Here is a 25,942-nt window from a genome sequence, read left to right as displayed (position 1 = left end):
CTGCTGTATGGAAAGTGAATTTGCTCTGTAAACTTTCACCCGAATCAAAATAAAAATTAAAAAAAAGAAGAAGAAGGTGGAAGATATACACAGAATCACTGTACCAAAAAATATTTGTCAACATTCAGCCATTTCAGGAGGTAGCATATGATCAAGAACCAGTGGTATTGAAGGACAAAGTTTAAGATGCACTGAAAGTGTTGGTGAAAAACAAGACTCCAGGACTTGATGGAATACCAGTTGAGATGATTCAGCAAACACAGGCAGCACTGGAACCACTCACTCATCTATGCCAAGAAATTTGGAAAACAGCTACCTGGCCAACTGCCTGGAAGAGATCCATATTTGTGTTCATTTCAAAGAAAGGTAATCCAACAGATGAAGAAATTATTGAACAATGTCATTAATATCACACACAAATTAAATTGTGCTGAAGATAATTCAAAAACAGTTACAGCAGTACTTTGACAGGGAGCTGCCAGAAATTCATACCAGATTAAGAAGAGGACATGTGTAAAAATGGTGTGGGAACAGCATCTGAACTCTTAACTTCCCAAGGGGGAGAAGAATCAAAATCAGCAGCCCAAGCAAGGCTGATTCCTGTCAGGTAAAGGTCAGACATGCCTCTACCTTCCAATGTATGTGTGTTTATATATTTATTTATTCATTCATTCATTCATTTTATTTTATTTTTTAAGTAATTCTGACACCAACCATCCCTCCTATGGCACTTTCTACTTTTCTGCTAAGTTTGGTCATTCATTGCAATGGCCATACAGACAGTACTACAATTATGGGGTGTATTAGGGAAGTAACAGGATACAATTCAGGATCAGAAACAACTTTGAATACAGTTCTTTGATTAGGACAGCATCTTCTCAGTATGGGAGCTCTGGTAGTGTAGTGCCTAAGGCATGTGACTACTAATCAGAAGGCTGGCAGTTCAAACCCACCAGCCACTCCTTTTTTTGTTTATTTGTTTTCTTCTCAGTATTGCTTGCAGGCACACCTTTCTCTCTGGCCCTCAGCCTCAAAGCCCATTGGCCCCTACCCTGCTCAGAGGAGTGTTAAGTTCTTTTAGCTCTGCTGATAAATGCCCAGAGGCACTCCACCAGCAAGCCTTTTGCCCTAAGGTACTCAGCTTTCTTGCTTTGCCTCCTGGGTCAGGGAAGTTCAGCACAGGTATCTTGAGTCCAAAGGTTACACTGCACTCCTGGCCCTTCTTTTTTGATGGTGATGAGATCTTCCTTTTCCACCTCTGTTGTTGTTGTTGTTGTTTGCCGTGAGTCAAACCCGACTCATAGCGACCCCTCCTTGGGTTTCCGAGGCAGTATCACTACGGAAGTAGGATTGCCCAACCTTCCTTCCGAGGAGTGGCTGGTGGGTTTGAACCGCCAGCCATCTGGTTAGCAGGCAAGTGTCTTAGCCACTATGCTACCAGAGCTCTTATTTTAAGCCTATTGAATGGCAAAACTGACCAATCCCAATGTTAGAGTTTCATATACGTTATTTGCAGTGTCCCTCCCCAAAAGGGTATTATGTACCTTATTCACATTATTAGCAAGCTGTCCAGTGCCTTTGGTGGGCCACAGACACCTCACATTTACATAGTTTCACCTAGTCATTTGGTGGGAGTTACAAAGACTATGGCTAGAAAGGCCATATTGAGTAATTCACTGCAATGTGGAACAAGGGATAGCATTGCTGATGTCAGATGTATTTTGGCTGAAAGCAAGGCATACCAGAAAGATGTTTACCTGCGTTTTATTTGGCTATGGAAAGGCATTCCACTGTGTGGATCATAACAAGTTATGGATAATATTTTAGAGATTTGGAATTCCAGAACACTTCATTGTACTCATGTGGATCCTGTGCATAGATCAAGAGACAGGAGTTCAGACAGAACAAAGGGATACTGTGTGGTTTAAAATCGGGAAAGATAGGCATCAGGGTTGTATCATTTCACCATACTTATTCAGTCTGTATACTGAGAAATGATTTGAGAAGATGGACTATTTAAAGAAGAATGCAGCATCAGGATTGGAGGAAGACTCATTAACAACCTGCAATATGCAGATGACACAACCTGCTTGCTGAAAGTGAGGATGACTCAAAGCACTTACTGATGAAGATCAAAGACTACAGCCTTCAGTATGGATACACCTCAACATAAGGAATACAGTAATCCTCACAACTGAACCAATAAGCAACATCATGATAAACAGAGAAAAGATTGAAGTCATAAAAGATTCCATTTTACTTGGATTCACAGTCAGTGCCCATAGAAAGCAGCAGTCATGAAATCAAATGACATATTGAATTGGGTAAATCTGCTACAAAAGACCTCTGTCAAGTGATCAAAGATGTCACTTTGAGGACTGGGGAGCACATGACCCACACATGCTATTTTCAATCGCCTCATATGCCTGTGAAAGCTGTGATGAATAAGGAAGTCCAGTGAAGAATTACTGCTTTGAATTATGATATTGATAAAGAATATTGAATATATCATAGACTGCCAGAAAAACAAACAAATCTATCTAGGAAGAGGTATAGCCAGAATGCTTCTTAGGATGGCAAGACTTTATCTCACAAACTTTGGATATATTATCAGGAGGGACCAGTCTCTGGAGAAGGACATCATGCTTGGTAGAATAGAGGGTCGGCAAAAAAGAGGAAGATCCTCAATGAGATGGGTTGACACAGTGGCTGCAACAATGGGCTCAAACATAGCAACGACTGTGAGGATGGCACAGGACCAGGTAGTATTTTGTTCTTTTGTAGATGGGATCACTATGAACTGAAACAAACTTGATGACACCTGAGAACAACAGCATTGTGTAGTACTCCGTGCAGTGGATCTCCATGGCTTATGTAGCTAGCCCCTTGTAAACGTGGAGATTATTTCCAGTTTCTCACTGTTATGAACATTTTCAGCCATACCTCTCTGGCAAATTGTGAGTTTTCCTGAAAGGCAGACTACAGGCGTGGTTACACCTGTTTACATTCCCATGAGGAGTGTCTGAGAGACCCCTTCCCCACACACACAAATTGGGATTTTCTTAAAAAGTCTGCTAGTTTGATAGATAAACAAGAGTCTGCTGTTATTTTAATGTTGTGTCCTTGATTATTTGGGTAATTTTTTATACATCTAGGGCCATTTTGAGTATTTCTTGTGAATTTCCTATTTGTGTCCTTCCTAGAAAAAAAATAAGTTTTTGATTACATCAAAATAGAAAGCTTCTTTACCTTAGAAGGTCAACCTCATCATTGTTTAAAAGACAACTGCCTGGAAGAAGAGAGTTGTAACAGATGTACTAGACCCAGAGTTATTAACTACAGTATATAAAATACCTACAAATCAGTAAGAAAAGGGCAAATAGCCCAACAGAAAATGGGTAAAGGGTATGAACACTTTCAGTCATACAGGAAAGCAGTGTGCTCAGGATTGCACAACTCAGCAGGTAACAGCTGGGTCTTGGACTGAGGCCTCTGTACTAATATCAAGCTTTTTCTACCATCTCCTTCTCACTTGGACAGTAAAGAGGCAGATGGCACTCCCACTTGTTCGTCAAGCTGACGTTCATTGAGCGCTTACCACATGTCAGGCCCTGGGATTAGGACCACTGGACAGCACAGAGTGCCCTATCTAGGGAAGAGGAGAACAGTGAACTGAGTCACAGAAGGACAGAGGACAGTGGGGAGGAAGGAGGAAGGAAAGGGCTACAGGAGCTGGGGTTTCAGAGTAGCCAGGCCAGTCTCCTCCCTCCCAGTCAGCTGTGTCCCACGTCTTGCAGAGTCGGGGCTCGAGTACTACCCTCCTTCTCAGTACCTACTGCCAGTTCTGGAGCAGGATGGAGGTGAGAACTCCAGGGACAGCCCCGATGGGCCCACAGACAGACTCTCAAAAGACGAGCTGGAGTGGCAGGTAAGGTGCACCTTGCCTGCCAGCACGGGGGGATGTTCAGAGCTGCAGCCCCCAAATTCTCCATCCATAAGGGCACAGGAGCAATAGATGATCTTCAAGAATCAAACTAGGATTTCACCCCCATTCAGACCAAAACACTTAGACAGATTTACAAAGCCTACTCTGACTGCCTCACCTCAGTAGCTTACCAACCATCAGCTGTACCTTATTCTTCTCTGTTTCCTGAAGAAACCACACTCCTGTCCCCTCAAGGGTCTTTGCATATGGGTTCCCTCTGTCTGGGACGCTGTCCATTCATTTTCTCCTGGCTCACTCAGTCTTAGCCTTCATTTCTTGTTTTAACATCTCATCCTCTGTGTCCTTCACCAGAACACCAGACCTCTAGTGATCCATTCTCCTAGCACTGCACATTTCTTGGATAGCACTTACTGCACTCTAAATTGAGAATTCTACAGAAAATTATTTGTTTAATGCCTGTCTCTCATCTTTGAGATTAAGGATCATGTCTGTATTGTTCATTGTTGTCTCTCAACAAATACTCTTGAATGAATGCCATTTGCTGTGTAGGGCCCTTCCCATGTGTTAAGTCTAGTGAAGGAGTTAGACAGGCACTTGTTTATCGCAGGCTAGCCTTCTTGGGACCCAGGTGGTCTTCTAGCATAGGATGAGCACAGAGGAGGAAGCTCAGCAAATATTTGCCTTGTCAACTCAGGATGCCTGATACTAGACCCGACAGAATCCACCTCTGGCTCTGCCATCTGCTACCATTCTAGAGGCTCACAAGCCAGGGGACCCTATGATGGCTGGGATGGGAATGATGGGCACCAGCGGGAGCAAGGAGTGCCAGCTCTTATGAGTTTGGCTTCGAAGAAAGCGGGACATTTCCACATCTCTGAAGATCTTCTATTACCCCATGTCTAGCCCCTTGCCATTTTAGGGCTTGCTGACTTTGAAGGGATTTGTTGATAATTTTCTGGGGATTTGTTGGGAAGACTGGTGCACCCACTTTCTACGTGTCTCCTCATTTGGCTTTTGGGTTTTCATTTTCAGTAGTATTTTCCATCAGTCTAATCCAGTCTGCTTTATATCTTGCAGTGGTTTTGTTGTTGTTGTTGTTGTTACAGTTTCTAATTCTGTGATGCCACCTCCCCTGTTTTCCAGTACTGCTATGAGTGCATTTGCAATTTTATATTTTTCTGGCACTTCAGTGAGATTAGGAGAGGGAAGAAATGGCAATCCAGGAAGACCGTGCTAGCTTATGCTCTCAGAAAGTATTGCAGCAGATAGCCAGTGAAGGATTAGCGCACTGAACATATAAAGAACTCTTTCAAATGAATAAGAAAATAAAACCATCCCAATAAGAAAAATAAGCAAAAGATGTATCAACAGATACTTCTCAAAATTAAAAACCACAGAAACCAAAACAGTCAATAAACATGAAAAAATGCCATTTTCACTAGAATAAGAGACATACAAATTAAAACAACAGTAGATTACTGTTTTCTACCTCAGATTGGGGCCCTTCATCAAAATGCCCATTCCCCTCACTCTACCCACCCCACCACTCTGATGATGTAGGGCTGTGGTGGACCTGGGACTCTGTATTTTGTGAGGCTGCCCCAGTGGTCCTGGCATATGTGCCAATTGAAAACCACTGCTGCCTGCCTTGTCTTGACCATGATCTTTTTCCCCCCAGAATAGGTTCTCAGACTATGAGAAGAGGAAGGTAAGAAAATGCTTTTTTCCCTCTATCACTTTTCTTTGCATTGAATATCGAACTTTATAAAAGATTTGAGAAAATGACTACTTCCTGCCCCTGAACTAGAGATTAATGTAATCCTTTCTCATTACATACATCACCTCACCAAATCCTCATACAGCCTCAGGTGGGTGGTAGAGTCTCTCCATTTGACAGATGAGGAGACTGAGGCTCAGAGAATTTGAACCCAACATCAGGCTCCAAACCAGTAGCCTCTGCCAATGAATAGCCCATATTGTTACAGTTGGGCCTGGTGGAGCGAGTGGGAGGTCGGGGAGCAGGTAGTTGCTCAGCATTAAGACCTGCAGCATGCACTGTTTGGAGTGGAGGGTGGATTCTTCCTGCTACTAACACCCAGAGAGCCTTGCTTGGTCTCTGACCTGTGCCAACAATCACCCATGACCTATATTATTTCAGGAACAGAAGATGCTGGAAAAACTGGAGTTTGAACGGCGCCTAGAACTTGGACAGAGAGAGCATGCCCAGCTCCTTCAGCAGAGCAGCAGTCAGAAGGACGAGATCCTTCAGACAGTCAAGGAGGTTTGTGAATAGCCAAGTGGATCAGGTGTGTCTGACCCCCACCAGTGGCCTTCTGACCTAGGCCAGAGTCTCTGATGTGGGAAGGTAGAGAGATCAAGCTCTCTCACTTTTATCCTCCAGGAACTGGGAGAACCTTTACAGGTCACCTAGTCTGGTCTCCTCATTGTGCAAATGGAGGCTGTGAGGCCTAGAGAAGAAAGAGCTGGTCCAAGGTCACACAGGAAGGGCTGGCGAGGCGGGACCAGAAGCTCGGTTCCTACTCCAGTCCACTGCCCCTTCCTCCCCTTCCCTGCCCCTCACTCTCCTGTGGCGTGAAGGGAGTCCAGCTGACACAGGACCCGTGCCTCTCCTACCACAGGAGCAGTCCCGGCTGGAGCAGGGCCTGAGTGAGCACCAGCGCATCCTTGATGCAGAGCGACAGCGGCTGCATGAGCAACTGAAGCAGACGGAGCAGAACATCTCACACCGGATCCAGAAGCTTCTGGAGGAGAATCAGAGGTGAGGCTCCTGTCCTCCTGGCCCCAGACCCAGAGACTCTCTTCTCCCACGTGATACCTTTTGAAGGGTCCAAGATGAAGGTCCATTTCTCCCTTACAGTGTCTCCATTCCTGCCCAAGGTTTCCATCATTAGGCTCCAGTCTTGGTGCTTTGATTTGCACCAACTTAGAGAGAAAAGACTTTGATCTGGGTATGATATGACAAGCGTTGGTTTCTTGTCATGGGACTGTTACTGATTGGATTTGTGGTTTCAGGCAAGTATTTTCCCCTGTGGGCCCTGAGTTTCCCATCTGTGAAATGAGTGGGTTTAACAAGATAGTTCAGATCATGTCCTGTTCTGATATTCTGGGTTCCAGGTAACCTATTGCACTGAAGTCAGCTGTTCACCCTGTAGTGAGAATTGCCTTAACAAATCCTTTCCAAGGTAGGAGCAACTAAGAGTAGGTCCTTATGGGGCTTGGAAGAAGGGGATTCAGACAGAGATCTCAAAAAGCCTGAGAAAGTCTAGTCAGGAAACCTATTGTGGGAAGATTCCAGAAACAGGCTGCAGCCACATCCTCTGTTTCTTCCAGGCTTCCTTTTTTTTTTTTTTGTCCCCAGTCACTTGTTCCTCCATATCCTAACATTTACAAAGTGCCTGCATGAGTCTTCAGACCTGCTGTGAGCATTATATTCTCATCACCAAGGGACTCCAGTAGATCTACCATTTATTGAGCCCTTGTTATGTGTCAAGTACTTTTTGTATATTTTCTCATTTACCCTTACAAAAACTGCATGAAATTATTTTTTATTATTCCCATTTCACAAGTGTCTTAATTACCTAGTGCACCTATAACAGAAATACCATAAGTGGTTGAATTGAACAAACAGATGTTTATTCTCTCATAGTGTAGAGGCTAGAAGTCCAAAATCAGGCTGCTGGCTCGAGGGAAAGGCTTTCTCTCTCTATTGGCTCTGAGGGAGGAGCTTTGTCTTCTCTTAACATTTGTGGGCCCAGCCCCAAATTTGGAGATTTCCATTTATCTTTGCGTCAGTCTTACCCTGGGTCTAGGAGGTTCTCAGCATAGGGACCCCAGGTCCAAAGGACACACTCCACTCTCAGCTTTTCTTTCATGATAATGGTCAGGTCCCTTCCTTTTCTACTCCATTTTCTCTCTTTTTATCTCTTGTAAGAAAGGATTATTCAGAACACACCCCAGGGAAACTCCCCTTATGTGGGATCAAGACTGTGACCTGAGTAGGGGTGTCGCATTCCACCCTAATCCCCTTAACAGCTGACAGGCTGATCACATCACATCATACCACAGGGGATGGTTACATCATTACATAACTGCCAAACCACTGAGAATCATGATCCAGCCAAGTTGACACGTATTTTGGGGAGACTATTCAGGCCATGACAACAGGTCAGGAAACTAGGACTTGGAGTGGTTGCTTGCATATCTGGCCTTAGGACGCAGAGCTCTTGTGTGGTGGGGCTAAATTGCACCCAGCTCAGTTACTAAGCCTCTCTGTGCAGCCATGCAGTGAGGGGAGAGCAGTTCTGTTGAAAACAGGCCTGGTCGTGATTGCTGGGGCCTTTTGTGGGTTTCTCCACAGGCAAAAGAAAAGTTCTGAGATTTTGAAGTCACTGGAAAATGAGAGGTACGTGTCCTACTCTGATGCTATTTTCTAGCCCTTCTGGGGAGGTGAGCAGCCCTGGGGAGAGAATGTCTTGTGCATCCAAAAGCTGTAAGACTTTCCTCCTTAGGGATTATTGAATTAAAAAGAATTACTGTCTTCAAGTTCTTTAAAACACATGTGCACTTCTAGGGAAAAATTCAGAGATATGAATGAGGGTTATGTATAATGTCCAACTATATTTCTAGTATAAAAAATCAGGAAAAAGAAATAAACTTCTAGAAAAAAATTGATTACCTAAATTATGACCAAAGAAATAATCTGCAGTCATTATATATTTTGTGGAAGAATAATCTTTGTTAGGGAAATCACAAAATGTTGCTGAGTAGGAGAATGGTGGGCTGGATTTAAAGCAGCATGTCCACTACGTGGGTTTTTTAAGACAGTTTGTGTGTCTATGCACAGAAAACAAAAGGAACTACTTTAAATGTTAATACTGAACATTTTTGGGAGGTAGGAATTATAGGTAATGCTCTTTGGTTTTGTCTTTTGTGTTTTTCTGTATTTTCTAAGTTCAATGCATTGGCGTGCACTACTTTTTTTTATTTTTTTAATTGTGATTTGGGTGAAAGTTTACAGAGCAAATTCACTTTCTGTACAGCAGTTCGCATAGACTTTGTCTCATGACATTGACTGCAATTTCCCACAATGCAACAGCTCCTCTCCCTCTTCCTCCTCATAGCCACCTCTTCCCTATGTCCTTCCCTCCATACACTCCTGCCCCCTGAGTTGTCTCCCTGTGCATACACAGCCTTTTTGTTCTCCCATGATTGTCCTTTCCAAGGAGCATATCTACCTAGTGTAAATGTTCTGTTCATATGCGTGTCTTTTATTTGGCTGGAAGCCACAGGAGTGGGTTCACTTCCAGACCTGAAGGGCTGCTAGGGGCCATAGTGTCAGTAGTTCACCAGGCTCCATCAGACCAGCAAACCTGGTCTTTTTTTTTTTTTTTTTTTTTTTAATGATTTTGAGTTTTGTTCCACATTGTTCTCCCACTGTATCCAGGATCTTCTACATAGATCCCCCTCTGAGTGGTTGACGTTGGTAGCTGGACACCATCTAGTTCTTCTGGTCTCATAGTCATACAGGCTAAGGATCACATGGTGTACCAGTCACTTGGACTAATTGTTTCCACGCACCTTTGGTTTTCTTCATTCTTCTTTGCTCTGGACGAAGAGAGACCCATCGTTGCATCTAGATGGGGGTGCACTACTTTTATAATTAGAAAAGAGTTAGGTGGGAAGATGAAATGCCCCTCCCCCTTCCCTACCTGACAAATTGAATGTGAGTCTTCTGTGTTCCCTAGAATCCCAGAATAGCAGTGTGGACTCTCTTGCTGTCCCTGTGGAGTCTCCCTGTACCTAGTCAGCCCAGCCTTCTGGGCCTCTGTATTCCTGGCAGGCCCTCAGCGGAGTGCTCCCTGGTAACCCTATCACCGCACCCATTTCAGCTGTGGTGTTGGGGTACCCAGTCAAGGCCAAGCTGAGTCATGGCAGGTGATGCCACTCATTCAGCTTAGACCACACGCCTTCTCTGCATTCTGTGTGGACTAGGCCAGAGGGCACGGCAATGTGCTAGACACAGCCTTCTCTTGAGCAGTCTGTGGTCCATGAGGCAGAAGTGCACAAGTGATACGTGCTTCTTCCAGCTGAGTCAGACCCTGCACAAGCATGATGCCCCTCCAAGCCACTGTTAACCAGCTTGGTGTGGAGAAACGCATACTCACACAGCATGCACATACAGGTAGTCCCTAACTTATAAGGTTTCATTCCAATGACTTTGTCCTAAGTTGGTTCTGACTTAAGTCAAATACCTGTTTTGTTTTGTTAAGTTTTTATTATTGCCTTTTACTATCAGTATCTTTATCATTCAGATCTTTATTTGTCTTTTGGGGTTGGCATGAGAATGGTAAGAGCAACAAATTACACAGTGCAGTCCTGTGTGTATTACAGTTACTAATCATAAGGTATATCAAAATAAAAGGAATGTCCTAAGTCCAGTTCATTGTAAGGCACAGACTACCTGTACATACATGCAATTGCTGATTTTATTTTCACCTATTGTATCATGAATATATTTCCATGGCAAACATCTCGTTGTTAGTAACAGTTGTAGAGTATTCCACTATATAATTATATTTTATTTAATTAGCCCTCTGTTCATGGATATTTAATCTGTTTCCAGTTTTTCTCAATTATAAAAGTATTACAGTGAACATCTTCTAAATATACCGTTATGCACTAATGTGAATATTTCTGAAGGAAACATTCAAAGGACTTGCATATTTTATATTTTGATGAGCACTGCCAAAGTGCCTTTCATAAAACATTTTGTTGATTTGCCCTCCCCTTAGCAGTGTATGAAAGTGCCCATTTCTCCACCACCATCACAGTCACCAATGATCACCAGTTTTAATCTCAGCCAATCTGATAGGTGAAAAGATTTTATTTTCTTTAGTTATCAGTGAGGTTAAGCATCTTTCAGTGTGTTCACTGATTATGTATATTTAAGCATCCATGTTGGCGTCCCTTTGCCCATTTTTCTTTTTATTCAAGAACCTCTAAACTACAAGGCTGAAGGTTAATAGGGCCCCAAGGGAGGTACATGATGCATTGGGCATTCAAAGAGTGTGCTAGGTTAGCCTATCAGGGAGGCCTTCCTGGAGGAGGTAGCATTCATCTGACTTGGAAATGTGTTTGCTAAATGAATGGATGGATGTTTTGTAGAATAAGAATGGAACAGTTGATGTCCATAACCCAGGAGGAGACAGAGAACCTGCGGCGACGTGAGATTGCCTGTGAGTCCAGGGATGGGAAGGGGGGAGGTTCCTGGGGCCAGTGCTTGGCTGACCAGGAGGACAGGGGTAGTCAACTTTCTCTATATCAGTCACATACACAGGGTAGTGAGTGTTATCCCTCAAGAGGTGTAGTAAAGTCCAATCATGAAATATGAGCTTTGGGGTCAGGCTACATTCAGAATCTCAGTTTAGACACCAGTTGTATGGCCTTAGGGGCATTTCTGGCTCCTAACTTTGCCAAGCCTCAGTCTTTTTAATGTATAAAATGGGAAAGTAATAATTACCTACCTCACAGAGTCAGTATGAGGATCAGATGAAGTAATGCTGGCACCCATGGAGCATTTCACAAAGCATGGCTGTTAACAGAGTCAGTATCAAGAGTTGGGGTTGGCTCCTATGTGTTCTTGAGACGCCTCCTCCTTCCCAAGCTTCCCCAGGAGTGGCCTGGGGAAGTGAGTTTGTTTTTTTATTGGTTTACCTACCTGATGTAATTGTTCACCTTATGGGACTATTTGTCTGGAAATTAAGCCACAGAAGTAAGTTCTATTCCAGGCCTGAAGGGTGACTAAGGGCCATAGTCTTGAGGGTTTCACCTGTCTCTGTCAGACCAGTAAGCCTGGTCTTTTTTGATTTTTGTTTTGTTCCACATTTTTCTTCCACTCTATCCAGGATCTCCAATTTTGATCCCTTTCCCAGTGGTTGGCAGTGGTGGCCAGCTACTTTCTAGTTCTTCAGGTTTCAGGGTTCTATAGGCTAAGGTTTCCATGGTCCACTACTTCCTTAGACTAATTATTTCCATGTGTCTTTGATTTTCTTCACTCTTCTTTGCTCCGGATAAGGAGAGACCAGTTGTTGCATCTTAGATGGCCGCTTGCAAGCTTTTAAGACCCAAGCTGCTACTCATCAAAATAGGATGTAGAACAGTGTTTTTGTGTGCTATGATATGCCAGTTGAGCTTGATGTTTGATGTTCCCATGACCATGGTCCCAAGCCCACGGGCCCAACGACACTCCTTCAAGGTGTTTGGCTGTGGCTAAGAGGTTAATTAAAACTGTCCCTCGTTAGCTCTATTATATATGTGGACATTCTCATAAAGCAGGCAAACCAAACTCACTGCCGTGGAGTCGGATCCAACTCATAGCGACCCCTCCTTGGGTTTCCAAGGCAGTATTACTATGGAAGTAGATTGCCCAACCTTCCTTCCAAGGAGTAGTTGGACGTTCTTATAGCACATACAAATACATATGTAGAAATACCATCTGCCAGACCTATATATGGTCATGAGTATATTCCTCTCTGCCTGCCCATACCTGATCATTTTGCCTGTCTGCCTATGTATCCACACATAGATTAATGTTTGCTGTTACTGATAATGTAGTATTATGTATGTCAAAGTATTTACCTTTATTGTCTGTGTCTCTTATGCACCTCTCCATGTCTTCCTTTTCCTTATTGTTATTGTGCTGGTCACTCACTTTTGGTATATTGCCTTTCCCTTCACCAAATTTATGTGTCTCTTACTTAAACCAAAAACCAAACTCCCTGTCGTGGAGTCAGATCTGACTCATAGCAACCCCTCCTGGGGTTTCCAAGGTGGTATCACTTTGGAAGTAGATTGCCCAAATTTCCTTGTGAGGAGTGGCTGATGAGTTTGAACCGCCAGCCTTCTGGTTAGCAGTCGAATCCTTAGGCACTACACCACCAGAGCTCCGTCTCTTACTTAGCTAGCAGTTTTCCCTCTCTTTGCCTCCCATCCTTGGTAACCAACAAAGAAAGTTTCCCTCCATGTATAAACCTTTCCTTGACTTTTTATAATAGTGGACTCATTACAATATTTGTCCTTCTATGATGGACTTACTACACTCAGCATAAAGTCCTCCAAGTTCATCCATGTTATGAGGTGTTGCACAGATTCTTCATTATTCTTTAGTGTTGCATAATATACCATTGTGTGTTTGTACCATGGTTTGGTTATCCATTCATCCATTGATGGGCACTTAGGTTGTTTCCCTCTCTTTGCTATTATGAATAGTGCTTTGATGAACATGGGTGTACATTTATCTATTCATGTCCTGGCTCTCACTTCTTTAGGTTATATTCTTAGTAGTGAGATTGCTGCATCAAATGATATCTCTATTTCTACCTTTTTAAGGAAGTGCCATACCATTTTCCACAGTGGTTATACTATTTTTATACTACCACCAGCAGTGTATGAGAGTTCTAATCTCTCCACACCCTTGCCAGTATTTGTTATTGTTATTTGCTCTCTTGTTGAACTTTGCTATTATTGCCAGGGTGAAATATCTCATTGTTTTGATTTGCATCTCTCTAATGGCTAATGAGGGAGCTCTGGTAGCATAGTGCCTAGGGCACTTGACTGCTAACCAGAAGACTGGCAGTTCAAACCCACCAGCCACTCCTCAGAAGGAAGGTTGAGCACTCTACTTCCATAGTGATACTGCCTTGGAAACCCAAGGAGGGGAAGCTATGAGTCAGGTCCGACTCAATGGCATATAACAACACCACCACAATGGTGAATGAAGGTGCACTGGTGGTGTAATGATTAAGGCATTTGACTACTAATCAAAATTTCAGTGGTTTGAACCCACTAGCCACTCCACGGGAGAAAGATGAGGCTGTCTGCTTCCATAAAGATTTATAGCCTTGGAAACCCAACCGGAATTGCAATGAGTGAAAATCGACTTGATGGCATTGTGTTTGGTTTGGTTTGGAATAGCTGAAGACTGAGAGCATTTCTTCATGTGTTTGTTGGCTGCCTGAATATCTTCTTTGGTGAAGTGTCTGTCCATGCCTTCTGCCTATTTTTTAATTGGATTGTTTATCTTTCTGATGTTGAGGTGTTGAAGTTTTCTATAAAGTTTGGAGATAAGTCCCTTATCAGATATATCATTATTAAGTATTTTTTCCCAAACTGTAAATTCTCTTTTCACTCTTTTGGATAAGTCTTTTGATGCACATAAGAATTTAATTTTTAGAAAATCCCAGCCATCTAAAACATCGACAGTTTATCTTGTGTTGTTTATGCATGTTTAGTTATGTTTGATAGTCTATTTATGCCTATTTTAAGGCCCCTAGAATTTCTGGTAGCATAGTGCCTAAGGCATTTGACTGCTAACCAGAAGGCTGACAGGTCAAACCCACCAGCCATTCCTTGGAAAGAAAATTGGGCAATCTGCTTCCATAGTGATACTGCCTCAGAAACCCAAGGAGGGGTCATTATGAGTCGGATCCAACTCAACAGCAGTCAGTTTGGTTTGCTTTTTTTTTTTTTTTTTAAGTTTGCTCCTATTTTCTCTTTGATGAATTTTATAGTTTTACGTTTTATATTCAAGTCTTTGATCCATCTTCAGTTAGTTTTTGTGTATGGTGTGAGGTATGAATCTTATATCAGTTTCCTGCAAATGGATATCCAATTTTGCTAACACCATTCAAAGATCAACTGTCCGTAGGTAGGTGGATCTACTTCTGGATTCTCAATCCTGTTCTACTGGTCTATGTGTCTGTCATTGTACCAATACCAAGCTGTTTTGACTACTGTGACTATATGGCAGATTTTGAGATTGAGGAGTGTGAGACCTCCTATTTTGTTCTTCTCCAGTAGTGCTTTGTTTATCTGAGGTCTCTTTCCAGGTAAAATTTAGTGATTGGTTTTTCCATGTCCTTAAAGAATACTGACAGAATCTGGGTCAGGATTACATTCAATCTATTGATTGCTTTGGGTAGTATTGACATTTTCACAATGTTCAGTCTTCCTATCCATGAGCATAGAATGTTCTTCCATTTATGTAGATCTCTTACAGTATCTTATAGTGATGTTTTGTAGTTTTCTTCTGTGTCGCAAGTAAGATTTATTCTTAAGTATTTTATCTTTTCAGTAGCTATTGTAAATGGTATTATTTTCTTTATTTCCTTTTCAGAGATCTCTTTGTTGATGTAGAGGAATCCAATGCATTTTTGTACATTGATCTCATATCCTGCCACTATTCTGAATTTTTCAGTTAGTTCCAGTAGTTTTCTTGCTGAGTCTTTGGGATTTTCTGTGTATAAGATCATATCATCTGCAAATAAGGATAGTTTTACTTCTTTACCAATTTGGATTCCTTTGATTTCCCTTTTTTGTGTTATTATTCTGGCTAGGACTTCTAATACAACATTGAATAGAAGTGGAGGTAGAGGGCATCCTTACCTCATTCCCATCTGCAAGGGGAAGCACTTGTATTATTTTTATAATTGTAAAATGTCAATAAAAATAACAAAAAGGCAAGAAAAGGTAATGCCCAGAGTTGTTCAGAGCATACGGATTTGGGCTGTGCTGTATAGAAATTGGCAGGATCTTTCTGGAGGGCAGAATGGGTAACCCAGATACCTGTAGCCCTAAGACTGTGGACTTCTAAGAATTATTCTTAGGAAATAATCAGATGAATTCAAAGGTGTTTGAGCAAGGATGTTTATTCATGTATCATTTAATAGTTGCAAGAGTCAAATGTCCCAAAAGAGACGATTGTCCAAATCAGCTGTAGTAGCCCATGCCTCGTAGTACTCTGCAGCCCTAAACATCACATCATAGAAGGATATTTGTTGATGGGAGAAGTATTCGTGAAAAGTGAGAAGTGGTAGCTGTAGTGTGATAACCAAGTAGAAAATTTTTAAATCCGTAAATATGTGTACAGAAATGACTGGAAGATCATCTAGATAATTTTGTGTTTGCTGTTCTATTTATAGTTAGTCAGCCTTTCAAATTCATGTTACTTTTATAGTTGAAAAAAGAAAATTATTTTTTGAAAGGTGACTCTAAGGTAGATAACCAGGTGAACCCTATAAGGCTGGTTCCTCAGCTCCGGAGGAAATTCTGCCTGTATCCCACCCTACCCCAGGAGTGGCTGCCCTTTCTCAACCTGTCCTGTGTTTCCACAGCCGCCATGCAGCAGATGCTAACAGAGAGCTACAGGAACCGGCTCATCCAGATGGCCTATGAGTCACAGAGGCAGAACTTGGTCCAGCAGGCCTGTTCCAGGTAAGGTAAGGAAGAGGCTTCTGGCAGGAGTCCTTGGGGTTGCTGGCTGGAGGTGAGAGCCAGGGCACTAGAATACCCTGCCCTGTGCCACCATAGATTCAACTGAGCTATATAAAGGCCAAGTGTGATTGGTCTTTATTTATTTTTCTAGTTGAGCTGCATTATTCTGTGTTGGACTGAAATAAAATCATAATGATCGTTACCATTTCTTGCGTACTTCCTATGTGCCAGGCCCTGGGCTAAATGATTTATTGCATTTGCTTATTGATTCTATGAGGAACTATATTGTTATTAGCCCCATTTAACGATTGCAACTCTGAGGTTCAAAGAGACTGTAACACACCCAAGGAAATACAACTAGTCAGGTCAGTGACGGAGCCAGAATTTAAACCCAGGCAGAGTACAGGCTGTGTTCCTGACTGTGGTGCCTTTGGCAGTCTGCAAGGGCTACACACATTGAGAGTAGGATATACTCCAGGAGGTGGCTGACGTGGTTGCTTTCATGCCAGTGGCTGCCCTGGGGTCTGACTCCCTCAGTTCATTGTGGAACTGTGGGTTTATCTGTTAATAAAGCCACAAGCTTCTGGCAGAGCAAGCTGAGAAAAATTCATCAGCTGATGCTCAGAAACCCCAGTCAGAGGTGGCCAACAGCCCTGGCTGCCCATATACTTCTCCCATCCAGGTGGTTCTGGCACAACTGCCACCCTTCCCGTGTCCATGAAAATAAGGGGATTCCACCCTCCTTTCCTGGTAATGTGACATTGTGCTCAGGAGCATAGCCCCTGGGGTCAGGCAGACTTGGATTCAGGTCCCACTTCTGTTCACTAACTCTGAAGTCTTGGGAAAATTTCCCTCCCTGGCCTTCAATTTTCATATCAGAAAAATGGGGATAAATCGTAGTACCTGCCTTATAGAGAGGCATTAGTGAGTATAATGTTTAGTACATCAAGTTCTGATAAATGGTGGCCCTTATTATGAAGCAAACAAACTCAGAGCCAAGACTAACCAAAGTGTGGCTGCAGTAAGACTGTAGGTTTGGATTCTTTTTTTTTATTTTCTAATTTTTATTGTGATTTGGGTGAAAGTTTACAGAGAAAATTTATTTTCTATCAGCAGTTTACAAACATTTTCTTTCATGACATTGACTGCAATCCCCACAATGTAACAGCTCTCTTCCCACTTCTTCCCTGTAGTTACCTCTTCCCTGTGTTCTTTCCTGTGCTTTCCTGGCCCCTGAACTATCTCCCTGTGCAAACACTGCCCTTCTGTTCTCCCATAATTGATCGTTCTAAGGAGTGTTTGCCTTGTGTAAATGTTCACCCTATTTGCCTGTCTAGGAGCTCTGGTAGCATATTGCCTAAGGCAATTGATTACTAACCAGAAGGCTGGCAGTTCAAACCCACCAGCCATTCCTCGGAAGGAAGGTTGGGCAATCTACTGACGTAGTGATATTGCATTGGAAACCCAAGGAGGGGTCACTATGAGTCGGGTCCGACTCGATGGCAAATAACAACAACAACCTTTGCCTGTCTGTTGTTTGGCTGAAAGCCATAGGGGTGAGTTCAGTTCCAGACCTGAAGGGTAACTAGAGGCCATAGTCTTAGAGTTTTCACCAGGCTCTGTCAGACCAGTAAACCTGGTCTTTTTTTATGATTTTGAGTTTTGTTCCATATTGTTCTCTGATTATATCCAGGACCTTGGAGGTTTGCATTCTTATGCTAAAACCACCAGACTGGTTCTCAGGGTACTGAGAGGTAGTTCCACCATGGCTGGGCTGGGGGCCCAGACGTTAGTGCCTGGGAAGGACAGCTTTCTCATAGCCTGAGTGACTCACCTGGGATGTGGTGACCTTCATTCATGGAGTTGAGTGGGTAGAGACTGGCCATCTACCTCAGGAGGGCATTGTAGAGGGAATTCCATTTAAAGGTTGGATGAAAAGACCTGGAAGAGTCTTACCTCCTTATCCTCCAGGGCCGCAAGGTTTGGATACACTCTGTGTCTGTGCCTAGCCTAGGGCCTGGCCCCCAGCAGACTTCCATAAGTATTACTGAATGAATAAATGGCTTATCTTGATCTTTTCCAAGGGGCCTGGCATATAGTAGGTGCTCAGGAAATGTTCACAGACTGAATGAATGTGCTGTCTTTCTGGCAGCATGGCCGAAATGGATGAGCGGTTCCAGCAGATTCTGTCGTGGCAGCAGATGGATCAAAATAAAGCCATCAGCCAGATCCTGCAGGAGGTGAGCCCTTGCCCAGCGCTTGAGGTGGGGGCATAGGAGGGGCACACAGGAGCCTGGCCAGAGTGTTGGCACTGTCCACAAGCCCTGCCCTAGGTAGGACCCAAGAGTCTTAGTGACATTAAAAAGGTGCATACCATCCAAGATGAGGGGCAGGGAGAGGCCTTCAGGTGATGGTTTCTGATTGCTGAAAACTAGCTAAGAGCTCCCCACTCTTGCCTGTAGGCACTTGGTCACCATCCTGTGGAAGAGAGGGGTTCTGCTGTGAAGACTTCAGAAGGGAGGAGAAGGTGGGGTCACGCTGCTGAAGTCAAGCCCACAGGACAGCACAGTGGGACATTTGACTTATGCTAATCTCCAAACCCAGTGCACCTCTCTCTACTTCTCTTCTACCTTGGCTGGCCCATTCTAGGTTAACAGTGAGGGCTCCTCATTGTTTCCTCCTCCCTTTGTCCCTATTGCCCTGTTCCAGCTTTTCCCCACGGCCCCTGCCACAGTCCTGCCTCTAGCCTCATATCTCTTCTCCTCCTTGCCTTTCTCTCCCTCCTGCTGCCTTTGCGTGTATCTCATCTCGCCACCACTCTGCCTATCTTACCCTCCCTGCTTCTTCCCTAACTCCAGTCTCTTTCTTCTTCTAAAGTAGTTGGACTTAGTATTTGTTGGACTTGTCTGAGGAAAGCTCTCTATTGCTGGGAGAGGAGTGTAACCTATGGTTTGTAGTAAGCCTCTGGAGCTGCATAGATCTGGTTGGAGTTTTGGGGCCAATCAGTACATTTCTCTGAACCTCCCTTTCCTCATCTGCAAAACAGCGGTAAAAGTCCCCTTGTCACCAGTCATTGTGAGGGTTCAGTGGCCGGTACATGAGGAACAGTAAGCTCTTAGTAAGTATTATTTAAAAATGTTAAACAAATAAGCGGAAAAGTGGTTTTTCTCTCTTTTTGTAAGGACAGGAAAGTCATACATTAAGGTTCTTTTTATGCAGATCTTGTTTTTCCCCTTGGATGGAGGTCCACTGGGACACACAGCACCCTCTGCTGACCGGCCTGTGATCTCTGTTACAGAGTGCAATGCAGAAGGCTGCGTTTGAGGCTCTCCAGGTGAAGAAGGACCTCATGCATCGGCATATCAGGAACCAGGTGAGTGCTGGGAGCCACCTGCCTAGGAGACATGTCCTGTCAGCTTTCAGAGAAATGCAGTTGTAGTTCAACATAGTAGCAGTTAAGGGCAGTTAAGGTTTGATTCCTGGCTCCTTCACACACTGACTCAGCAAGAAATCTCACCTCTTGGAACCTCACTTTCCTCTTCTGTAAAATGGGGACAACCACAGAACCTATGTCAGGTGGCTATTAGGAGAATGCCTTAAGGCAGCACCTTAAGTGCCCTTATCCCAGGGTAAATGCAGCCTACGTTGCATTTCCCTTGATGCCAGCACTGAGGGGACTGCAGCGCTAATGTGCAGCTTCTACTGCTTGGGCAACCTCTGTACGGACCACATCCCAAGAAGGACTGCCTCACTGATGGAAACCAGCAGGCTTAGACCCCACATCCCCATCAGTTCCGACTGTGGGATGAGCTTGGAGGTTTTCTGCAATAGATTGGATCTTCCACCAATCTATTGGTGGAAGTGGGCAGGGAGGCACTGTGAGCCTCGGCTGGCCCTAGTGTTTGCTGAGGAGTGACCCCACCTGGGACAAGGAGCCATGCTCTCGTCTCTTGTCCACGATCTGCTGCTGACCTGCAGGTGGCCTTGGGCAAGCTCCATTGACTCTCGCCTCAGCGTCTGCCTCTGTCAAGTGGGGCTGGGTATCTGTCTCAGTGGGTTCTTATGAGGGTGAGACAAGGTCAGTGCAGACACATTCCCCAAGGAGATGGCCTAGTGGGCATGGGGTTGGAGATGTTGTGAGCTTTCAGGCTATGGGAACGCTCATCACATCATGTTCAGCACACTTTGAATTTCACATTTTTGCATGTTTATTTTTCCTTTCTGTTCTTTTATCAACCAGTTCTTTTATCAACCTTTTTTTATTTTCCTATTTAATTTCACTCCCCCATTGCTGGACATGAAGCTCATTCCTCTGACCAGGGGCTGATGGGGCCATAAGAACAAACGGACAGGGGTCGTAGGGACAGGGTAGAAAGTCATTAGCTGCAAGATCTGACCATAAGGACTAAAAGCTCCTCCCTGAGGGTGTGTAGCAACCCCAGGCATTCTTACTATGGGTGGTTTTGATCCATAGGCCAGCTGTCGCATTCAGACCCTGAGCAGGAGCATCCCAGGAAAAGGGCTCTCTCACCAGTTCTGTTTGCTTGAGCAAGCTACTTACCTACTCTGAACCTCAGTTTCCTTGTCTGTAAAATAGAGGCAATAAGACTTCCTAACAGAGAAGCTGAAATGATGCATATAAAGTACATAGCGCAAGGCCTAGCACACAGCAGGTGCTCAATAACTGTGAGCTGCTATTACCATTATTATTATTGAATGACTTCCCTTATTCCCTGCTCTCTTCCTCCCTGTGACAGCTATTTAAAGGAAGCAAGAGATTTTGACTAATAAGAGGCTCATGATAATTGTATGTTTGCTCATTACTCTAGCCTGAATCTTAAAGGAGAGGCCTGATTCATTCCACAATCCATTCTGGGACAAGACCCGTTCTCAACTCTTGGTCCGTATTTTGACCAGGGTGGGTGTGGTCTATGTTCCCAAGGCCCTCGGAGCCATGAAGTAACTAATTTTTGGTTGGAACCCCATTTGTGAGGTTCCTGAGAGGTGCAGGTTCCCAGCATTCCAGAGCCTCTGTCAGAAAGATGTCTTCAGACCCCACTTGGGCATCAGAGCAGCAGCAGCAGCACAGATTGAACCACATTTAATGTGAATAAAAAAATCCCCTGTCTCATCTTCTGTTTAGATTAAGTTAATAGAAACTGAGTTATTGCAGCTGACACAGCTGGAGTTAAAGAGGAAATCCCTGGACACAGAGGCACTACAGGTATGTAGGGCTCCCTGGCATGCACCGTCCCTCCCTCTCCCCTCACTTGATGGAACCCCCATACCCCTGCACCCCTCCCTGCCTTTCAGCAGCTGATTGGTCAGCTTACCCAGCAGATGACGAGCAGGCCTCTTCTGTAGCTATGACACAGAGGAGTCCCAGCCACAGGCTGATGGGAGCAAGCCTGGGGACCAAGCCCAGTGCAAGCCAGGATTAGGAGTCTGGTCAGCCTGTTGCTAGGCAGGAGGGTCAGAGGAAGGAGGGTTTCATTGCCAAGGCTTACCCAGGCCAACATCTCCATCTCCGCATGTTCTTTGTTTTGGAGCTGGGTCTCTGCTGAGCTCCTTGTCTCTTTGAGCCATGCTTCTGGGTGCTGGTTCCACTCACTAGGCTGATATCCTCTGGAGAGGGAGCTTTCCTGGTTTCCCAAGGATGTCTGGAGAGAGGGCCCAGCTATTACTGTGTTACTCCCTGCAAGCAGCTTCTTTGTGAGTTCCAGGCTGGGTGTCCTGCTCAGAGATGTGAAGGCAGCAGGGACCAGCAGATGTATTCTGGACAGAATATCTGGGACCTGGTTTTGTCCCAGCACAGCCTTGCTGTGTTACCTTGGTGGGTGGGAAGGAGGGGTAGTCCTTTCCTTTCTCTGGACCTCATTACAACTAAGGGGATTAGACAGTATATGAGAAAATGTATTCCATGAGCAAAGCCTTCTGTCTGTCTCTGTCCCTGTGTCTATTCTGAATGGAAAGGTCTTAAGTTGTCTCATGGGCTTCTCAATGCAGTACAAATGTGCTGGGTTCTAGAGTCCTAGCCTCAGGTCTGCCACAGATATGCTGTGTGACCTTGGGCAAGTCACTTCTCTTCTCTGGGCTTCCATTCCACTCTCCATAAAATGGAAGTAACCATCCAGGCCCAGCCTGTCTCATCAGGCTTTTGGAGGGGCATGAGCTAGCAAATGGGAAAGCCCTTTGTGACCCTTCAAATGGTCTTCAGAGAAGAAAGAGTTGGGGTGACTCTCAGGAAAAAATGCATTCATCATGTGGGGCAGGTGCCTTTTCCTGCCTGTTAGAACCTGCAGGCCATGTTTGTGTCCTCTGTGGAGTCTCCCAGGGTCTCATTCGAGAGCAAGAGATAGGTGGGCCCTAGCCACAAAGGAGACTGCAGAGGGTTCAGCTCTGGCTTGCATGTGCTTCATTTTTCTATACAAATTAGCCCCCCTGATTCATATGGGAGTACATACTGACCCAGTCTGCAATTTGCTTCTGCCTCATGCTGTGTAGTCAGTAAGACCAAGGTCAATGTCTATGGCTTGTCATTTCTTTTGTTTGATGTTTCACTGCTCCACTGTCATCATTCACTAGGCTCCCATGTCTGGCCTGAGCCCCTAGGGAAGGGAGATGCAGGTTTGGGAGAAGGTGGGGAGGGGTACTGCCAGGGCAGAGGGCCCCCTTGGCTTTGGCCTCCAACTCTAACCCTAGAGACCACAGGGAACACCTCAAATTGAGTAGGACTACTGTGGGCCATGGCTGTCAGCTGGAGACAGCAACCAACACTGAGTAGGGACCCCTTCCCGTGCACTTCTCGATTCTGCCACAGGGTATCCTGGGCTCAGAGGTGCTGTGAGCTCATAGCTGCCACCGGGTGTGGTCTGTGTTGCAGGAGATGATCTCAGAGCAGCGCTGGGCCCTCAGCTCCCTGCTCCAGCAGCTGCTCAAAGAGAAGAAGCAACGAGAAGAAGAACTCCGGGAGATCCTGGTACGTGTTAGGCTCCTGTGTTCAACATCACACATGGGTTTGCTTTCCCCAAACACACTTGCTCTTTCTAGAAACATTTTTGTGATTCAAGTAATAGCTGTTCATCAGAGAAAAAAAGGAAAGTACAAAGGAAAAGACTCACTTCTGAGAGTTATCCACTGCTAACATTTTTTGATGTACACTTTCCAAGCATTGTGGCACGTTTATAGCTGTACATATATGTGCACTTTGAGCACACAGTGGTACATACTCCTTTATAACCAGCTTGTCTTTGTTTAATAGACTTTAAACCTCGTTTCATGTCATTAAGTATTCCTCGACAGCATTCTTTTTCATGGCTGCTTTTGGATTGGCCACCATTCACTCAGTTCCTCTGTGAATGAGCATCTACATTAATCTCGTTTTTGTTTTTGCTTTGTTTCCCTTTTGTAAACAATGCTATCCAACCATCTTTGTAGCTAAGTATTTGCAAACAGTCATGAGTATTTTCTCAGGACAGATTCCTAGGAGAGGAAGACCATGGCTAAGGGCAGGCTGTTTGATAAGTTATTTTTGTTTTGTTTTGTTTTGTTTTGTTAAATATTTTATCATGTTTTTGGTGAAAGTTAAGTTCCCATTTAACAGTTACTACACATAACATTCTACCACTTCTCTGTCAATTTATTGTACTGTGATGGCTTGCCTATTGCTGTGATGCTAGGCTCTATGCTACTGGCATTTCAAATACCAGCAGCATCACCTGTGGTACACAGATTTCAGCAGAGCTTCCAGACTCAGGCACACTAGGAAGAAGGAAGAGGAAGTCCACTCTGAAAAGACTGGTTGCTGAAAACCTTAGGAACAGCAGTGAAACATCGTCTGATACAGTGCTGGCAGATGAGCCCTTCATTTGGAAGGCACTGAAATATGAATGGAGAAGAGCTGCCTCCTTAAAGTAGAGTCAGCCTTAGTGATGTGGACGCAGTAAAGCTTTTGGGACCTTCACTTTCTGATGTAGCACAACTCAAAAAGTGAAGAAACAGCTGCAAACATCCATTAATAACCAGAACTTGGGATGCATGGAGTATGAATCTAAGAAAATTGGAAATTGTCAAAAATGAAGTAGAATGCATAAAGATTGCTATCTTAGGTGTTAGTGAACTGAAGTGGTCTAGCATTGGCCATTTTGAAGTGGACAATCATAGTCTACTATGCTGGCAATGGCAAAGAGGAATGGTGTCACATTCATTGTCAAAAAGAACATTTCAAGATCTGCCCTGAAGTACAAAGCTGTCAGCGATATGATGATATCCATATACCTACAAAGAGGACCAGTTAATACTATGATTATTAAACTTCTGGAGTCTGAAATTGACCAAACATGTAGTCGAACTGTATTGATAATTACTGGTGACTGGAATGCAAAAGTTAGAAACAAAGAAGTTGTGTAGGTAGTTAAAAGATACAGCATTGGCGATAGAAATTACGCATCAGACAGTGCTTCACTGCTATTCGTAAGGTTTTCAGCAGCCAGTCTTTTCAGAAGTGAGACCTCCTCTTCCTTCTTCCTAGTCTGCCTGAGTCTGGTATGGTAAAAAATTTTGCGTGATAGAATTTTGCATAATTAACAACTTAACCATTGCAAGTAACTTTTTTCAATAGCATAAATGGCAACTATACATGTGCACCTCACCGGATAGAGTAGACAGGAATTAAATTGACTACATCTATGGAAAGAGATGATGGAGAACCTCAATATCATGTCAAAACATGGCCCCCTGATGACTGTGGAACCAATCATCAATTGCTCCTGTGGAAGTTTTAACTTGATGCTGAAGAAAATGAAAACAAGTCCACAAAAGCCAAAATATGGCCTTGAGTATATCCCACCTGAATTTAGAGACCATCTGAAGAATAGATTTGACTGAATACCAGTGACTGAAGACAAGATGAGTTGTGGGTTGACATCAAGGATATTATACATGAAGAAAGCAAAAAGTCATTGAAAAAACTGGAAAGGTCATAATAAAAAGTTAAAAAAAAAAAAAGATGCACACTCATGCTCATTGTAGCACTATTTACAATAGCAAAGTGATGGAAACAACCTTATCAACAGAAGAATGGATAACCAAACTATGGTAGCTACCCATAATGGAATACTATGCAATACTAAAGAATAATGTAGAATCTGCAAAACACTGCATACCATGAATGTACTTGGAGGACATTATGCTGAGTAAAATAAGTCAATCACAAAAAGACAAATATTGTGTTAGTTCACTATCGTAAAAAGTCGAGAAAGGTTTATATATGGTAGGAAACTTTCTTTGCTGGTTACCAGGATAAGAGGGGAGGAGAGGAAACACAACTACCTAGAAAGAGACAAGTGTTGATTTGAGTGAAGGACAATGTACCAAAAGTGAGTGACCAACACCATAGCATTGAGGAAGAAGAAGACACAGAGTACATGAAGACACATGAAGTACAAACAACAAAGATGAACCCTTTTGCATTGTATATTACCACATTGTCATTGATAGCAAGCATTGATCTATGTGTGGATAGATGGATGGACAGGCTGAATGATCAGGTATATCTAGGCAGGGGGGAGTGTGCCCATGACCATGTATAGGGTTGGCAGATGGTATTTCTACATGCGTATTTGTATGTGCTGTAAGGAGCTCTGGTAGCATAGTGCCTAAGGCACTTGACTGCTAACCAGAAGGCTGGAGGTTCAAACCCACCAG

At 43.8% G+C, this 25,942-nt stretch overlaps 1 protein-coding gene across 1 annotated transcript in view; it reads left to right on the top strand.

Moving 5' to 3' along the window:
- The window catches only part of LRSAM1 (leucine rich repeat and sterile alpha motif containing 1), a 67,497-nt gene that overhangs the window by 30,172 nt on the left and 11,383 nt on the right, over nucleotides 1–25,942 (top strand). The window contains exons 9-19 of the mRNA XM_007944314.2: nucleotides 3,798–3,928; nucleotides 5,625–5,654; nucleotides 6,105–6,227; nucleotides 6,586–6,725; nucleotides 8,325–8,369; nucleotides 11,132–11,202; nucleotides 16,138–16,237; nucleotides 18,390–18,477; nucleotides 19,536–19,610; nucleotides 21,381–21,461; nucleotides 23,121–23,216. Coding sequence (XP_007942505.1) covers nucleotides 3,798–3,928; nucleotides 5,625–5,654; nucleotides 6,105–6,227; nucleotides 6,586–6,725; nucleotides 8,325–8,369; nucleotides 11,132–11,202; nucleotides 16,138–16,237; nucleotides 18,390–18,477; nucleotides 19,536–19,610; nucleotides 21,381–21,461; nucleotides 23,121–23,216 — 980 coding nt within the window. The remainder of the gene's footprint in view (nucleotides 1–3,797; nucleotides 3,929–5,624; nucleotides 5,655–6,104; nucleotides 6,228–6,585; nucleotides 6,726–8,324; nucleotides 8,370–11,131; nucleotides 11,203–16,137; nucleotides 16,238–18,389; nucleotides 18,478–19,535; nucleotides 19,611–21,380; nucleotides 21,462–23,120; nucleotides 23,217–25,942) is intronic.

This window comes from Orycteropus afer, unplaced genomic scaffold (genome assembly GCF_000298275.1).
Source record: "Orycteropus afer afer isolate SDZICR_OR568_19922 unplaced genomic scaffold, OryAfe1.0 scaffold00123, whole genome shotgun sequence".
NCBI classification, from domain to species: Eukaryota; Metazoa; Chordata; class Mammalia; order Tubulidentata; family Orycteropodidae; genus Orycteropus; species Orycteropus afer.
The sequence above is the reverse complement of the archived record's forward strand: the minus strand, read 5'-3'. Positions and strand labels throughout refer to the sequence as shown.